The 18732-nt window shown below is 39.2% G+C and overlaps 1 protein-coding gene across 1 annotated transcript in view; it reads right to left on the bottom strand.

Moving 5' to 3' along the window:
• The window catches only part of LOC124148736 (opioid-binding protein/cell adhesion molecule-like), a 47852-nt gene that overhangs the window by 12662 nt on the left and 16458 nt on the right, over positions 1-18732 (bottom strand). Inside the window, exons 2-4 of the mRNA XM_046519994.2 lie at positions 7596-7705; positions 4296-4500; positions 2842-2991 (exon numbers count right to left, since the gene is read on the bottom strand). Of these exons, the coding sequence (XP_046375950.1) occupies positions 2842-2991; positions 4296-4500; positions 7596-7705 (465 nt within the window). The remainder of the gene's footprint in view (positions 1-2841; positions 2992-4295; positions 4501-7595; positions 7706-18732) is intronic.

The raw sequence follows: 18732 nt of genomic DNA, 5'->3' as shown, positions 1-18732 counted from the left end.
TTCTGGAATGGCTAATAGATAGTCTAGATTGTATGGATTCAGTCATTAAGCCCGTAACTATCGTTCGGAATACCCCGTGTTAAGTTTTCGAGGTTGCATGATTAGAAATCACATTCCGACTGTCACTGATCTGGTAAGGGACGCTCTGATTGGTCGGATGTAAGGTCGTTCTGACGTGACCCCTAATGGGATGTCCTCACATCTTTGTTTAGCGGAAGCGAGAACTAAGGTCTAATTTTAATGAGAATGATGCCATAAGAAACACACTTAAAAAATGAATACTTAATAAATCGACAATTTTCGTATAAAATTTTAAAGTATTCTTCCTACATTTAAAAACATACCAGTTAAAACAACTCAATGTGCTTCTAAATCCTCTTGCGGTAAACAAGAATCCAAAATTTGTCACTATTATTGGAAACCATTGATTACATTTGAGATCTTCGATAATAGAGAATGCAATCAACTTAATCAAAATGCAATTAAAACAGACTTTTAAAAGAACCATCGTGGTTATCTAACGAAGTATAAAGGTTTGCCCAAGTGTCCGTGGCTGTCTTCGTTTCATTGATGAACGGAACAATCCACAAGCACCGACTTCATCTGACCACCAACCGCGTAACGATCGAATGAGGTCGGGGACAATGTTTGAAGACATGACACTGAGAGATGCCTCCATCATTCATAACCCCCGCGCTACAGGTCGCATCAATCTCAGCTGCCTGTTACACCATCAATGTCTCCTTTGTATCGCAATATTCGCCACGGCGTCAATGCTTTATCGCCTTTGGGAGAAGGTTAGGTTGTTGCCACGGTATGGATCACGAGCTTGCCGCATGGGAAATAGGCGTATAAACCACAATTACACTCAGGATGTGAAAGAGAATTATTGAACTTGGGAGGTTTTGTTGATTTCAATTCTGTTTATTTTGGACATACTGTTTTCTCCGAAATAAAGCAACATTTGATTGTGTTATCCATCTCCGTTGCCTTTGTGAGTGAAGATAGATTTACAATATTTAAACAGTGTTCCAACAATATCTTTCGGGGGATCACTTTTGGTGTGACAAGCAGATGCTTTAACCACTCGGAGATCCATCTCTACCAACGTCCCCTCCCTCCCCCTCCCCCCAAACACACTCACACATGTGTCACTGCTGGTCACATTATCTTCGGCGTGAGTTATTTTGGAGTAATCATATTCCAAGTCATCATTGTGATTTGATTATGCTTCTAAAGTGTATTTTGTATTTTGTATAATGTAAAATGTGTATATGTCGGTGCCAATTAGATTGAACTGTGTCTTTTCTTGTGGCAGATATTAGTATGATACTCTGGTTGGTATTACCGTTGAAATACATTTCAACTGAGTCGACTAACACTTTGGTATCTCTTGCTCATTGTCATTAGGGAGTATAAATCTTAATGCTGCAAACAGAATGCTGTTTACAGTAAGTTAAGAAACGCTGTATGCCTGTTTTACTAATAATCGAGCAACAGCATGCAGATGACACGATGAGCTTGAAGCAATTTGAAACTGTTCTCAGTACTCTGTATGTTGAAACTGTAATTAGAGTGTCATGCACATGTCGTACTGTGATAATGTTGGAAATATATTCAAACATGAGAGTGAATGTGGTTCGACACCTCTTGGAACATTATTTCAGTCATACCAAGGTGTGTGTGTTTGCTGTGGGTGGGGACACCCAAATTTAAGCAATAATTACACGTTCAACATTCTGTTGTAAGACCCGTGAAGATCGGGGTAAGAATAGCCCCTCAGTAACTTGCTTGTCATGAGAGGCGACTAACGAGATTGGGTGGTCAGGCTTGCTGACTTGGTTGATGCATGTCATCGTATCCAAATTGCGTAGATAGATGTCAATCACTGGATTGTCTGGTTCAGACGCGATTATTTACAGACCGACGTAGAATAGCTGGAGTATTGCTGAGCGGCGTTAAACAACAAACTCCGTTGTAAACCATGAGCACATGGCTATGCTATAGTGCTGTAACATAGAAACCACGATCATAGGATTCTGACACTCATAAGGGAAGCAACTCTGCATAGCGAATGGCAGGGCCTTAGACAACTGGGGCGTCCCTGCCCACAACACAAACAGGTAGGGAGGGCGGTACACTTATACATCTCAAACCAAAGAGAGTATTGAGTGAGTGAGTGAGTTGGGTTTTACGCCGCTTTTAACGGTATTCCAGTTATATCGCGGCGTGTCAGCTTAATGTGGGAGGAAAGCCCGAAGTGATGCAGGTCTCAGACGTTTACCACTTCGGTGAAACCCACGAGCACGGGTATGGTGCTGACAAACCTAGAAACATAATTGGGTTTAACCGGGATTCGAACCCTCAATCATAGGTTTCTGGCATGCCCAAGGGACGCAACTCTGCACAGCGAATCGCGCCGCCTTAGACGACTGGGCCACCCGTGCCCCCAAGAGAGTATTGATGTCAACGTATCAACGATGTAGAGCGCAGAATGTGCCTTCAGTGAGATGGGTTTAACGCCTCTTTAAACAGTATTTCACTTTCATCACAAGGTGTTAGCTTGGTGGTGAGAAATCCAAAAGTGAAGCAGTTCGAAGTCATTAAACCACTTAGGCCACGTGAACATGTGGTGCTGACGCGCTAATGGTCATAATCAACACGAGCGGGTCTGACACTAATGGGGAAGCGGCGCCGTCGACCACTGGGCGACTTCTTGCCCCTTAACGTTATGTAATTGATATAATTTAAAATTTTAGAAAGTATAATAAACATTCTAAAAACATTAATCTTATCTCTATCCCAGATGAAGAAATGTTTTCATCCCAATCTTGAACTTACTTTGCTTCAAACCATCGTCCTCCAGAGGATGTCTGTACCACGTGACTGTTGGCATGGGAACGCCTGTCACGTTACATACAAGCGTCAATGTCTCTCCTTCAAGCGCTGTGACGTCACTGGAGGATAAATCGGCTATTATCTTCGCTGGAACTACAACATAAACATAGAAAAATTCTACAAAGTAAAGTTTTTTTTATCACATATAAAAAGAGAGCCAAAGTGGGGTCGGTGAATAAAAGTAGCATGCGTCATATGTCAATATACAAGTTATTAAATACCGCTAGTATCATCGGCCTTGTATAATTAATTACGTTAAATTCGTTGATGATTGAAAATATGCTTGTTTCCTATTACGATCCAGTAAAACATGGGCTTAAATGAGATTTCGGGTTGGCAAATGTTTTTTCCCTAATCACATTAGCTTGAAGATTGGGCATTTTACAATCACCCTTTTTGCTGGGTCAACATTGTGTGTGCACACTGAATGTTTTATGTCGGAGGCTAATTCCACAATAATCAAATAATAAATGTTTTAAGAAATGGCCGTTGCAGGAACCACACAAATCCTTTGAGTTTAGAATTGTTGTGTTTGATTTTTTTATTTCCCTGAGGTGAGCGCCTTTGCCATCCATAACACGTTATTGTTCTTCAACAAGGCTTGTTTAGAGCAAAATTAAAGCACCAGCGGACTAAAAAGAGCATGCTTCTTAAATATATAAGATTTCAGATGCCATAGTACCTTCAAGAGCCTAAGCAACCGGGAAAATAGTGCATTCAGTTAAACATCAACGACAAATCCTATTTAGATTTTCTATGCGCTGTAAGACATAGTTTGCAAAGACCATGAAGATAAATGCACAATGGCGGGATAGGCATTTTGTGCCATGTGTATATAGATGTATACATGTATACATGTTTGAAGCTCTTATGAAGCTATTGTGGATAAGATGCATTTCCGAGTGTCTCAGGTTGAGATCTGGAGCTATTCATATTGTCTAGATCTAGGCTAAAAAGGTAAAGTTATATGTCTATCTTGATTAATTTTTTTCGAAATTCACATCTCTATCCTCCAAAAAGCAATCACAGCAATAATAAATACATGCTTAGAAATTAAGTATGTTTAACATGACTGATAATTTTTGACATGCAATCTATCAAATCTCGCTAGAATAAACTAACAACAGACTCTCATGTATATTTTTTATAATATAAAGATTCACTTCTTCATCGCATGTTAAGAACCTAGTGGCTAACAACGTGCTCGATATTTGTGTCTCTACATTTTACTTTTTCTATAGAATGTATTATTCATGAATTGCAACATCCACCATAGGAATATCATTAAACCACTTTTCCTTCGGCACCATGCTTAACGTAAATACACACGATAAAAACCAACTAATGTTTTGCTACACTTTGACGTGCTGAAAATTGGTATGTTGGGATCGCTGTACCTTGAACAAACAGGTTGACTGTTTTAATCTTGACTGGGCTTGTGTTGACTTGACAGTTATAAACGCCCTTGTCTGTGCTTCTCACTGCTCGGATATGCAGGTTCCAGTCTTTGGTATATGGCCTCTCAACACTGATCCTCTCGTCGTCAATTATCCTTCTGTCTTCAAACGTCAGTAAAGTCGACCATTGGTCCGTCCAGACCACCTGGAGACAGGTTATGTGAAGAACCCAAACATTAATTACCATAAGTTCCATTCACAACTCATACTACCGGGTACCCATTTACTGCTCGGAAAACAGAGCCCAACTCCTGAACAAAGTCACTAGCCCGAGGCTTTCCTGATCGGAACCCTAGAACAGGAGTCAAGTTTACCTAGACAGGTAGCAACTCTCCTACCACGCGCAACCATTTGCTGTATACCTTCATACATCAGCATTGAACAGGAGATAAATTATTTATGCTGATGTTAATAATATTTGGTACACACACATAAATCGCATTTCCTTCACATCAATGTTGAATAAACGATTAAATGTCACCAGTATTCATATAGGAGTGTCATTATTGTAATGAATAGTATATAATATTATATGTTTTACAATGCATGTCAATGTACCTACTCAGAATGAGAAATGTGAACATCTTGTATGAATTGGATTCTAATGCGAAGGAATTTGCGTGGAGCCAAATTGTTTGATGAAGTAAACTATGATCGATATCTGTACATGTATATGCATCCCTTACATACAAGTTGAATATTACTGATTGATAAATGTGACACTTTTGGACTCCAGATAAACATGTGTGCAATTCGATTAATGAAGCTTTAATTATTGAACATATTCGTCTTAATCTTCTTACTGTGTATGCATATATTTTCTCATTGCAGTCGAGGAGAGTGAGGTCATTTGTATCGATTTAAATATTTTACATTTCATAATTGCGCATGGAATTTTCTTCCACATTATGATGTCAATGAGGACGTTTTAAAAATGACCATGATATAGGCAGTGAGCAGTTCATCAGCAAACACACTGATCGCAAATGACATATTACGTTTCTTCATAAATTCCTTAATTTCATATAAGGCAGAATCATCCTCACCATTTGTTCTTTAAATGTTTTCTGAAGTTTGGATTTGAATGATGAGTTGACATTTAAGTGACTGAGCTGGGCTTAACATCACTTGACTGGTATTGCAGTTACATCATGGCCGTGTCAGCCTGATGTGGGAGGAAAGCCCGAAGTGATGCAGCTCTTACTATTACCATAATTACCAATTTGATGAATGCAGCGGGCACGGCTATGGTACTGATAAACCATTGATCACAATTATTCTGAATATAGGATTTAACCCCATACTCACGTTATCCTGGTGTAACGCAACAACGCAGCGGCTTAGCTTTAGCCCACTCAGCCACCCGTGCCCCAATTTGTTCTATTTGCAAAGAACAGTTAATGTTTTTTCAAGGACTGAACGGTCATAATAGACTATATATATACTATATATATATTATCCACTGATGTGAATGATAAAACAATGAATTGCAATTTTGATGTTTATGTAATGTTGATCTTTAAGAGAATGAGGTTATGCAAGATAAGTCATTTGTTGACTCTAATGCACCATTTGAAACATATCCATTGTGTTGTAGAAGATATCCTCATTTCGTATATATTTTAAGCAAAACATGAAGAGAAATTATACTTAACCTTTTGAAATTTGATAAAAATGTCCACACAATATAATATGTCAATTAATATGAAATTATATGTTCAGATAATACTCCAGGAGCTCTTTTAAATGTCGTTATCTTTACTTGAAGATATTACAAACATTTAAGCCTGAGATCTGAGATATTGTATCAGGAGTAGGATCTTAAGGTACGAGAAGTTTAAATCATGAACTAGGTCAAATTACAGAGAATGTCTGTTTAAAAAACACTCTCTAAAGTACTGCGATTGCAAGCATTAAGAGCGCATTCCAAAGTTAATGAAATTTGGTCCTGGATATTGATCTTTGTTCCCCTTAATCCATGGCTGCTTGTCATTCTGATTAAATATTTTTAAACGATTCCTTTTCTTATTGTTTTGTACAGGATATGAGAAAAATGGATGCCAGGAAGGTGGGTGTTATTTGGCTGACATTTCTAATCTTGCGGACTGTCATATCAAGATCATCCTAAAGGTTTAATTTCTAGACAAACGGGTTCCGCCTAACGAGGTTTCGCTTGATGATTGTGTATTTTTTTTGCCATATCGCGAGTGCGAGTAAGTTGGTGTTAAGGCCGATTTGAACAATATCTCAGTTTTATAACGGCTTTTACGTTAACATATATACATGAACATCAGCTTCAACGCCAGTCACCGTTAATCTTGGTCTTGTGTACACACAAAAAAGGTAGAATTAAGATCGTGTAGTTGGATGGGGGACCGCGTTCCACACCTTTCTCCCGAGAGTTTCAAGGCTATCCCTGCCTCGAACAGAAGTACATGTAACACATGTGATGTCTGCTAAGGCAAGTGACTTTATTCGAAATAAGAGTGAGTTAGTGAGTATGATTTCACGCCGCTTTAACCAATATCACAGCAATATCACTGCGGAGGACACTTAAAACGCTTTAACTAGTAGGCAATCCCAGCGGCCTTGTTCGAAATATGACTGTGTTCACGCAGTAGTGAATGGGTACTCGATAGAATGAGATGGTAACGTGACCTTAAACAGAATAAATCTGAGAGCGAGTGAGTGAGTTGGGGTTAACGCCGCTTTAACAGTATTTCAGTTCTTATCATGGCGACCCGTGAAGATCCGGGTTAGAATAGGCTTTCAGCATCCCATGCTTGTCGTAAGAGGCGACTAACGGGATCGGATGGTCAGGCTCGCTGACCTGGTTGATGCATGTCATCGTATCACAGTTGCGTGGATCGATGCTCATGATAGCAATCTCTTGATTGTCTGGTCGAGACTCCATTATTTACAGACCGCAGTCATATAACTGGAATATTGCCGAGTGCGTCATTAAACAACAAACAAACAAACAAACAAATTTTATCTTGACGTAAAATCTCATTTTATGAAAATTATTTTTGCACAATTCGTAGAAGTCCTGGCCCAAAATGTTCATATGTACGATGAATCATTATCGGGATTCGAACCCAGGACCAACGAAATAATAAGTTACCATTGTATCATATACCAAAATTCTGTAAACATTGTACATCGATAAAGAGACCCTTAAAAAACCTTATTGTTTAACCTGAAAGTTATTGCAAAGTGTACTTGCAAAAGTTCCGTTACCTGATGCGCACCGAGGAACCTGACGGAGCATGGTAAGATGGCGGTCGTCCCAGCTTTGACAGTAACGTTGACCACTGGTGCGTCAAACACTGGCTCGGACTCTGGAACCACTGTAATCGACAATCGAAAAGTCAGTCAACGTGAGAGAAATTCAGTTACAGGCATCTGGGAGAAATCTACTGTCTTGTGAAGGGCCTATTAACAATGTCGTCCGACATGGGTAGACTATTAGGCGTGTAATACTAGAAGTCACCACTCATTTGTTCAATAAAATGCTGTTAAATTCCTTTTTCGGTTTGTATCTTCGACTTAATGATGTAATGGTGAATGTGGAATGTTATACAGAATAAATAAACGCCGGCATGTAAATTCACCTGTGAAATTATTAGGAGATACGTTGATAATTGGCAGAGTTTCTTTTTATTATCTTTGGCCGCATGGTAAGGATTTGTATGAACATTTTCCTCTCGAATAACCGCTGTGTGGTTTGGGTGGGTGTGGGTGTGGGATAGGTGGGTGACGGAAAGTCCAAAATGAAGCTGAAAAAGTGAAAACATTGCTACTGCTGTTGTTCACATTGTTGTTGTTATTTATTTTTTTCATACATGTCGCATACCGGTCACAACCATGAACACAGTAGCCGAGCAAATTCTTTGCATCTGACATATACACATCTTGTGTTCTTCTTACGAGCCGATATATGCATCTCTGTTACTCCTACACAGTAATAATCCTGTATGTTTAGATATATATCATGTATTATATATCACCACCACATCACATCTTCCATATTGCAGATAATACAGAGTTGCATAGAAGTAAAATGATGTTGAATAGGGATTCCAAATATAATCAAATAGTCCTTTGACAGTGATTGAAGATTGGAGATGTAATTACATCAGGGGCGATGGTACCATTGGGAATTTCAGATGATCAAATCTGCAATGTAAATTAAACAGTAGGCATATGTCCACAAATATTAGGAGAACAATAAAAAGAAGCAATGTCACAGATACTATTTTTTTCGTTTATAATGAACAGCAAACTCAATTTGCTTCCAATCCTCATCTATCACCATATTTGCATGTGTCGAGATTTAATTAAGAAAAGAATTATTTGCCTTCAACGAAAACACCATACCCCAAAACCTTAAATGATCAAATCCCCAAATTGCCTGGCCAAAGTACGTGAAATGAATACACCACGAAGTTGTCCAAATTTCATGTATGTAGGCATTACCTTCAAACAGAATATATATGGTCAAATGAGGGTCATCATTATTCAAGTCAAGGGTAGAGGTTACATAGTCATGGCCTTACAAAATAACCTTTCCGTCTGCTTGATGTTTGATAAGCAGTACCAGGGCACGAGTCGAGTCCCTTTGGGATTCCAGGTCAGACGAGTCCCCCAATATCTCATGCTTGTCATAGAAGTCGAGTTAAGGGAATCGGGCGGCCACAATATGTGACATGACTGACCATTGCTTTCAACGCTGCTTAACAACTTGAGTGCCTGGCTAAACTCGAAATATATACAGACTGTCTGATAAGCTGTATTATTGCTGTCTGTGACGTAAACACCATGGGCTCACTAATATATCTGTGATACCCGAACTAATCAGTGATATCCGAACTAAGCTGTGATATCCTAACTAATAGACACAACTCCATAGATGTGCAATGACCGTGAATACAATATGACGTTAATGTCATATACACTTTGGTGACGTCAAAACTGAGTGGCGAATATGAGGACGTCATTCATTGCCTTTATCATGACTCGCGGCGTGCACTTTGCTACTTTGAAAGTGATCCCTTCTCATTAAGGAAGGGTAAACAGGAAACACATTTTCGATTATGGATAATAATACAATTATTTCAAGTGAGGTATCCCCTTCTCAGACGAGAAGAGACGCGGTTACCTCGGTAACCTATATGTGAAGTCAGGATAATGTTCCCAGTTTGGAGAGTTTTCAAAAGAGGAAAGCCGGTGCTTGATCAATGTCGAAACTCAGACGGAATCACGAAATATAATTTGTTTCCGCGAACAGGGAATTGGTTCTATTTGCTGGTGATACGAGAAAGTATAAAGAGTTCCGTTTTCATCAAAACAAAGGTTTGTGTCTGGGCACTGAATTAATGTTCTGCCAATTGGTTTGATTTACAATGTTGGCACCCATGTTTGGACACAAGACTAAGTTTTAACTCCGTGAACAGTTTGAACTATGAACAAGTACTCTAACACAGATATCCAATATGAATTCAGCAATCACCATACAACCTGGATCATACTGGAAAACTCACTATATATTAAGAACCAAATATATATTTGCAGAAGATCTGGACATGGGCGTTAGTGAGTAGTATATATAAAATAATATGAATTAGTTGTCTCTCGTCCCTTTAAGAACGTCATATCTAACAATGTAGACGTCAAGATGATATAATTTTGTGTAATCATAGCGCCGTAGATTTTTTTATATTCACATGAAACAGAAGTGAAAATGAGGTAATTATGTTGTGATAATTCCCTTCCCTCTTGGGGAAATTTAACCCAAACAGTTATCAAAGTCTCATTTTGTAACGAAACCATCATCTTGAATACTGGACACTCAATGCAGAGCGTGCAATTCATACATGTATTTGCTAGTATCAACACGACCGCCCCTTGGAGCCACAACGTGGTCAAAAGGATCAATATCAATACACCGAGATATGGATTAACCACCAGACTTCACTCGCTCCATCTCTGCTTACCGGTGACCTGTCAGTAACATGGCCTCTGAAGAATTGCCCAAGCCAATTGCCTGATGAACATGTATGTTTTCACACATCGTTGATTGATGTTAGTTCATGGTACATGGCACGGGTGACAAGCTGGAGGAATCTGGGGAGGACGAGAGGTCACAGTTCCTGGCAGATGCTGACACGGCTTACAAGTGAAGAGGCCGAACAAGAGATGATGCAGCGGACATTACTTGTGTCGTATACACCAATATTTACGTTAATGATCATAAACACTTTCTCAGGTTTTCTACGTTAACATAAGTGTACCATATACCAGGATTACCTCAGAATATCCTCCATGTAATATCATGTAGTCGATGACATAAGTGTAATATCCTTGAATGAGATGGTAGCGCACATTCACAAACATTGATATCTTTGAACATAAGGTCTTTGCAACGTGTCGCCGTTGACATTGTAAGAGAACCATGCTTATGTCCTTTGTCATAAATTAAATGCCTGAGGGTACCACGAGTATGTACCAACATTGCCTCAGAATTATGAGGTACCATGTAGTCGATGACATAAATATTATTGAAAGGTGCAAGATTTGAGTTTTTGTTTTGTCTTACATCTTTACATCCGGAACACTATTGGCAAACACCACGGTATTATGTTACATATTACACGACACTGTTAATCTACTTTGGGTGCAATAGCTGAGATGGGCGAAAATTGATTTCGTTACGTCCACGTCATTGGTAACGTTAAGTATGTTTTGGGACCAAAATAGAACAGACGATATTGGACTTATTAAAACAGAGGATAGTGAGTTCGTTGACTTTTAAGGAGGCTTTTAAAAGTACATTTTGGTTGAAATGGCATTATAAAACATGGATTTATTATTATTATTATTATTATTATTATTATTATTATTATTATTTACAGACTAAAATAGAAAATGCCGTAAAGAGGGTTTGGGTGATCCTGGCACAGTCAGGCTGGTTAGGTTCATCATCAGCTCAGGGCCCTTGCCCCCTCTACACGCAGCCCAGCGAATGGGACTTCTCACAGGAAGAGCTTCCTTGTCAAACCCACTCAGAACTTTTCGGAGAATGTGAGGGCTTCCCAACACTGCAGCCTTCTGCATTACCTAGATTGTCAGAAGGGCTGTATTTCTAGCAAAAAACCCGGGTACTCTCCCAATGTCAGTCAACAGATTGGGAGGTACCAAACCTGAGGCACCGAGATTAATGGGGAGTCGTACAACTTGGTTTTGGGGATACAAGCGTGACATTTCAAAAGCGAGGTCCGCGTATTCGCCATGTTGTTACTAAATCTTGTCAATCACATTAGTGTCAAAAGGGACAGAAAATTCAATGATATGAGCGATTTCATTGGATTTATCAAAAAGGACATGATAGGTTTGTGGGCCTGGATACGTCTGAGGCTGTATACCGGCCTTTTCCAAAGAATATTGTATTTATCATTTTCCATAACGCCCTCTGCATATTCACAGTCGTACCATGGATGGACCTCTGTGTCAAAACCACAAGCATAGCGAAGACGGTTATAAAAGGATCTAGCCACTCCTTCATGTCGCTTAAGATACTGTGTTTGTGCCAAAGCTGGCATCCACTGACAATATGTTGGACAGTCTCATTAAATTCATTGCATGATCCCCATTTCATATGTACATTTTGATGCAAAAACACATTGACGGTTTCGATTGGGAAGTGACTGGTCCTGAGCAGCAAACAGAAAACCTTCTATTATACTTTTCAGGCCATCCGACTTCATCCTAGCGAAGCGCTCTGTTGGGTTGCTGATCTTCTCAACACTCTGCACTGAACTCGATGCAGTGGTGGTTCAGAAAGCCTCTCCCTGCAAAACTGAGTCTGGCACTTGGTTGACACACATATCTGTACCGTCAAGTAGTACAGATCCATCAACAAAATCAACATTGACATGGAGATTATGTCCCACATCCTTGTCTCGTTTAAGAAAACTGTGGAATGTCTTGTTTTGACATGATTCACATGAGGATAATCAGACAAATAAATGTGTGCAAATGTGCACAAAACAATTCTATCATGAAGAGCCTTCACATTAATCAAACCATGCCCTCCCAGTATTATAGTTCTTCTTCGTCCTCTTCTTCTTTTCTTCTTCTTCTTCTTCTTCTTCTTCTTCTTATTATTATGTGTAATGTTTTTACCAAAGTCGATGAAATATACTTTTGTGCACGTCCAGCGACCGCTGCCTGAACCAACCTTGCACTTCTTTTACCATAGAGGTCTGACGCTACATTTGACTTTAAGCATAACCAGTCTACGTTAAAATCATTTCTCTATCGATTATATTTAATCATTTTCATGTGAAAGTGAGCCGTCAAAACTATTTGTTTATTTCAAAAGCATAATCCTAATAGCTACACATCATGAAGGTAATCCTCATTGGAAAGAAATGACCTAAACTGAGCTCAATCTATAGCTTACATATGAGTTACTTTACGATGATCGGAACGTATCACTCGCGGGGAAGCTTCTATACAGCATGGGAAAAATAATGAGGCTGCCATGAAAGAACCAAGTGCTGCAAATTGAAATGGATAGGAGACTGTAAGGTCATTTTATGATAATGCAGCGGATAATGTAATCTTCTGAAAACGGAAGATTGTATCTAGGAAAAGAATATTCTCAACAACTCATTGGATAAAACACCTCTCTTCATCCAACAGATCAATAAACCTTCATTGACTTAGATAACAAGGTCACTTTATCTTAGTCATGAAATGCTACATTAACCCCAGTTCAAGATCACTTTCAGATTTAACTCATGAACTACCTTCCAATGTCAACGGGAACCATTTAGAATTACCTAGAAGGAAACTACACGGTGTATGGTGTCATTGCCATTGAATAAAAAACATTTGACCTCATCACTGTCTGAAACACAAAAAGAAACACTGGGTGCTGTTTTTGTACGGAAATTTGTGTGTACATAACTAACTTAATGTCTAGTAAACTATTTCTTTCAAGACATAATACGGCGATGTTGCCCAAAAGGATTCTTATTTTACGACTAAAATGCAACTTTATACAGTTTCATTTCCAGGAAAGCATGGCAATTGAAGCATTGGATATAGCATACGTCTCCGAGCACCAATCCTTGATTAAATTGTTGTACATGTTCAGCACTGACATATGTCTGGAAGAATGTTATTACGTAACGTAAAGTCTCTTAATTGCACTGGGTCGTATTATAAGAAGACTGTTCACTAAGTGAATCGATTTGCAATATAATATTCAGTGTCCTAAGGGAAATTTAGAACGAGACCAACTTCAACTTTGACTGAAAAAGTCGATCACGTCAGGTCGAATCGCACATCCAATCAGTTCTCAAATCTCAAAATGTTAAAAAACAAGAGTTCACAAATACAGCTTATTTCGTTGATTCAATTTTTTGTCCCAAATGACGTTTTTGTCGACATATTAGCAGACCATCCGAGATAATCTAGAAAAGGTGCCATTTGAGTAAACTGATCCATCATGGCAAACGCCCTCAAACCCTTTGCCATCTCTTACTTTAGTTGGGCTGAGTGTTAAAATCAACCAAACACGTCAAAGATTAAACATGAAACTGAGCGGAAATTGAAAATTACCCACAGATATCAACATGCAATTATAGGGTTAAATCTGATAGTTGAGCAGTGAGATCAATCACACAAGGTCAATGTCATAAGGGTTCAAGGTCACAATGTTAATACACATTGTAACGTTGAATTGATGAACAGTAAGACCGTTTTTATCCTGATAGGTTCTGAACCGTTACTGCCTAGTCTAAGCCTTAACCCTACCTAGCCCTTGCAGGTACGTTAAATGCACAAACGTACAGTTGAAACATCTTCAACGGACTTTCTTTAGAGTCAAGTTGATTGTTTAGGCGGCAGCAAAAAGGAGGACCCATCTTCATCTAATCAGATGAAAGCTTTCTAAAACTATCTTAATTACTTAACAGCCCCGATTCGGAATTTTCTATCTATAATTATATCAAAGAAAACATCCTCAGAACACAAACATCCACAATTGTAACCCTTTTGGGCGTAGATGCCATGGCGCGGAGAAACGTACTATCCATTACAAAATAATACCACGGTGTTACTGTTTCGCATTTGTATTGCCTAAATTGTATTCGTTTTCGAGATAAAGACATCAGATATGTTTGTCTGCAGGCTTCGCTCAATCGTACAGAGAAGCCTCAACGCTGATTGACTGACAAGAACGTTCACCTAGCTTCAGATGCCTCAGATCAGGTGATTGTAACGATAATGTCGAAATAACACCCATTGTTGATGACACAACAAATACTCCCCCTCCCCCGAGCAAAACAGACAATTTTATACAAATAGCTGGTCTGTTAAAACAACGGTTCATGCATATGCATTCAGAAATGCGCTCTCCATAATGTAAGCCTCCAAATAGATAGTCTATTACAAGTCTTGCAAAAACGATTCTTATTATTTTTAAGATGTGGACGGAAATCTGTATGTATCAAAAGTCACTTTGGACAGTCAAAGACACCCACATGCGTCCTGGTATGTTCCAGATACCATTATCTAAGTCATGCTTACAGTTCATTGCGTTGCCACCTGGAGAAAGCAGTTCTCTACAAACCCGACGTATCTCAAGTATCATATGTACTCAAAGGCAAAGTTCTTGCAACGTGGATTTTTTTCAACTTACAGATGAATTTTTGGAATTAAACCAAGGATAATTTTTATGAAAAAGCTTTCTTTTTGACCAAGAAATAACGAGTATTCGGGAGAAACTGCTTCAAATGGTCTCCATATGAGGACTGATATGTCCAATTCCATATCAATCCCACTGTATATAATCTTCGGAAAAGTGCCGTGTTGAGATAAACACCACTTCCGATTGCTTGATGAGATTTCACGATGCTACACCTGTGTGAAAATCACAAATCCTGAACCATAGGAATGTGCAAATCAGGTACCTCGCAACTTGACGTCGCACGCCAATTCAACATTTACGGGAACTCGATAGGGAACTGAAGGTGAAGTTATCGAAGCAACAACCACGTCAGTACCACCCCCGTAGTGGTCGCCCACACATAACAACCACCCGCCAAAACATATGGATTCGAACCACGCATCTTCGATACACGGTTTGGACAACAACACTCACAGCCCGTAACATCCTTGGCGAGGACTGTCCGACGACGTCAACATCTAGGCGTCCAGCGTCGACGTCTCCATGCAGTGGTGCAGACAACACTTGCGGTGGACCACATGCTGCTCGAGTTGTGCACCAGTGTCTAACTCAGAACAATGTAAATGTGTTACCCTGGCCTGCAAGATCCCCTTATTTGTCATCAGTTGAACATGTTTTGGATGAAATGGAACGATGTCTGCGACGTCTTCAGATTCTCTAACAACGTTGAAGAAACTCCTTTTTTTCAGGCCCTATCCCCAGGCCTTTCTTCAACGTTTCGTGGCTTTAGTGAGGCGAACATGTCAGAACTGCATCAATGCGGAAGATGGACACGCTCGCTACTGACTGTGATCTTGCCTCTGAATCCCGCTGATTTCCCCACATTTACACCACAAATATGAAAACAACGCCCACAGCAACACTTTCAGACACATGATCTTAACATAAATATCGTCAGATAAATAGAGGTTATAAATATATTGGTAAGTGGAGTGCAATATCTTTTACATTCTTTGAAGAAACATGGACAAATCTTATTTCGGGGAAAGTGCAAATCTTAAAAGCATGGCGAATACAAAATTAATACATCTGAGAACGGCACTTTGATTAACATCAAAGGTTACTTTTTGTGCTTTTTGATTTCATTTGAATGAAAGGAGCCATTGCCATTTTTTTAATACGCTTAAGCAGGTTCCGCCTTTGGCATTTGATACGTGACATTTTCAAACCATTTTGTTATTGGACATTCTCAAAGTTATGACGCATAGTAACCGGTTCAGAATAATGACAATCACATTTCTGGAGATACTGTTATAAGGCTAGACCTGGCGTAGTTAACACCGTGATTGCTCGCAACAGCCTTTGAAGCAACTGAAAACGAATAGTCTTCATACTGCATGGTTAATGCTTGTGTTTGCATATATGTTTATTTTTAGGAAGCTCTGTGCATTATTTGTTTGAAATCTTTCGTCAATACTTCCAGTGTCATATTTTAAAATTTGAATAACAGAAGGCTTGATTCTCTTGATTCGAAATGTGATAGATGTATCAGTTGTGATAAATGTGACAACATTTCCTTTAAACTAAACATGTCTTTTCAGAGGTGCATTGTTTATATTTGCTCCATGAAGACGGAAAAATTCTGAACTAGTTTATGAGATAAATGGTTAGCTGGATATATTGTCTTCACTGCATTGTTTAGATACGTATTGTGTTAACGTTCATTGAGTGTATTCGTTCTCGTGATAGTACGTTAATTACAGTTACATGTTTCATATTGCTGGACTGTTGATAATAGATCACAACATATGAAACAAAAGAAGCAGATAACAATATGAAAGTCAACACCATTCGGTATTAATTGCATTGCTATTGTACATTTGTTCATGTTTGACTCTCCAATGTAATTTGCAATACACATTTTAATCAGTTGGGAACTGTGTATGTGCGTTAGTCGTATACGATTATCAGTTTAAAAAAACCCAATGTAACAACAACAAAAACGAATTAATCAATTTAGAAATGTCTTTCTACTGCTGTGTTTTTTCAATAATTATTTTCAAAGTTTAACGTCTTTGGTGTCATTTTTGTTTTCTATCGTGAACAAAATAATTAAATTCCATTTTGACAAACTACCAACGCATAAGCTGGTTTATATCTTGTGATATCAACTCCGAGGAACCAGAAAGGTTTTCAAACACCACATGAATTAACTCATGGGTTCCTCTGAGAGTTCATCAGAGACTTGTTGTCGATGCAGTATTTATCTAATGACGCAAAATCTGACAAAACAGCATGCAAAGAATGCCATGGTGAGTCGAAGACTGTAGAGAATGTCAGCCTTTGGTATTTTAATGAAAGATTATAAACATACTATCCTTTAGAATAATATGCTTTCACATACCACGCGAGCACATATCATGCGCTGCGCTGTGGTGACCCAGCAACTTTTATATACTTGTATAAATAAAATGTCAATGCAAGAGAATAACCAGTCTTGATTATCCACCGAAAATTATATGAATGGACCATGATGATGACACCAGGTGTTCGCGAAAAGGATAGTCATCTCCTACCCCATCGGCTATGTATGTCATGAACCGAAGAGCTGCTTACAAAACGTAAATAGGGGTGAGTGTTGTTTTACGCCGCTTTTAGCAATATTCCAGCAACCTCACGGCAGGGGACACCAGAAATGGGCTTCACACATTGTGCCCATGTCGGAATCGAACCCAGGTCTTCAGCGTGACGAGCGAATGCTTTAACCACTAGGCTACCCGACCGCCCCTAAATGCAAATGTACAGAAATAACTTTAGGATATCTGTTAACCTATATTTTCAGACTTATTAGTGAAAACAACGTGTTTGGGCATTTGTGAACTATTATCTGTGTAAAAGTATAAATGTTTTACAGTAAATGATTAATAAACATATGTGTTTGCTTTCAGACGTTAAGCAATATCTAGTTCCCATGTAAGCCAACAGTGAACTACCCTTGTGGATTGGGGGTTAGAAAGGTCCCCACCAACCTATGCTTGTCGTAAGGGGCGATGTAACAGGTCGGGTGGTACGTGCGGCTCGGTGTCTTGATTCATTGCGTGTCATTGTACTCCGAAGGCGTAGGACCCGTGAAGATCCGGGGTAGAATAGGTCTTCAGCAACCTATGCTTGCCGTAAAAGGCGACCATGCTTGTCGTAAAAGGCGACTAACGGGATCGGGGTGGTCAGGCTCGCTGACTTGGTTGATGCATGTCATTGATTGCGTGGATCGATGTTCATGATGTCAATCACTGGATTGTCTGGTCCAGACTCGATTATTTACAGACCGCCGTCATATAGGTGGAATATTGCTGAGTGCGGCGTAAAACAACAAACCAACCAACCAACTAACCGAAGGCGTAGACAGTTGCTCGCAATATCGATGACTGGATTGTCGGGTTCAGACGCGATTATTTATCGGTCCCTCTGATATAGCTGAAATATTGCTGAGTGTGGTGTGAAACGCACGCACGCACGCACGCACGCACGCACGCACACGCAGTAAAGTCTGACGGGAGAGTAGTTAATAATTACATTCTTCAACAAATTCTTTTAGTTTGAGCTTTTTAAAAATGAAACCCACAGACTTGGTTCACTTCGTGACTACATGAAACATCAGTTGTATTATCCTGAACGCTT

Source organism: Haliotis rufescens, unplaced genomic scaffold, assembly GCF_023055435.1.
Source record: "Haliotis rufescens isolate VD_foot unplaced genomic scaffold, xgHalRufe1.0.p SCAF_3, whole genome shotgun sequence".
Taxonomy (NCBI): domain Eukaryota; kingdom Metazoa; phylum Mollusca; class Gastropoda; order Lepetellida; family Haliotidae; genus Haliotis; species Haliotis rufescens.
This window is presented reverse-complemented; position numbering and strand designations above follow the sequence as displayed.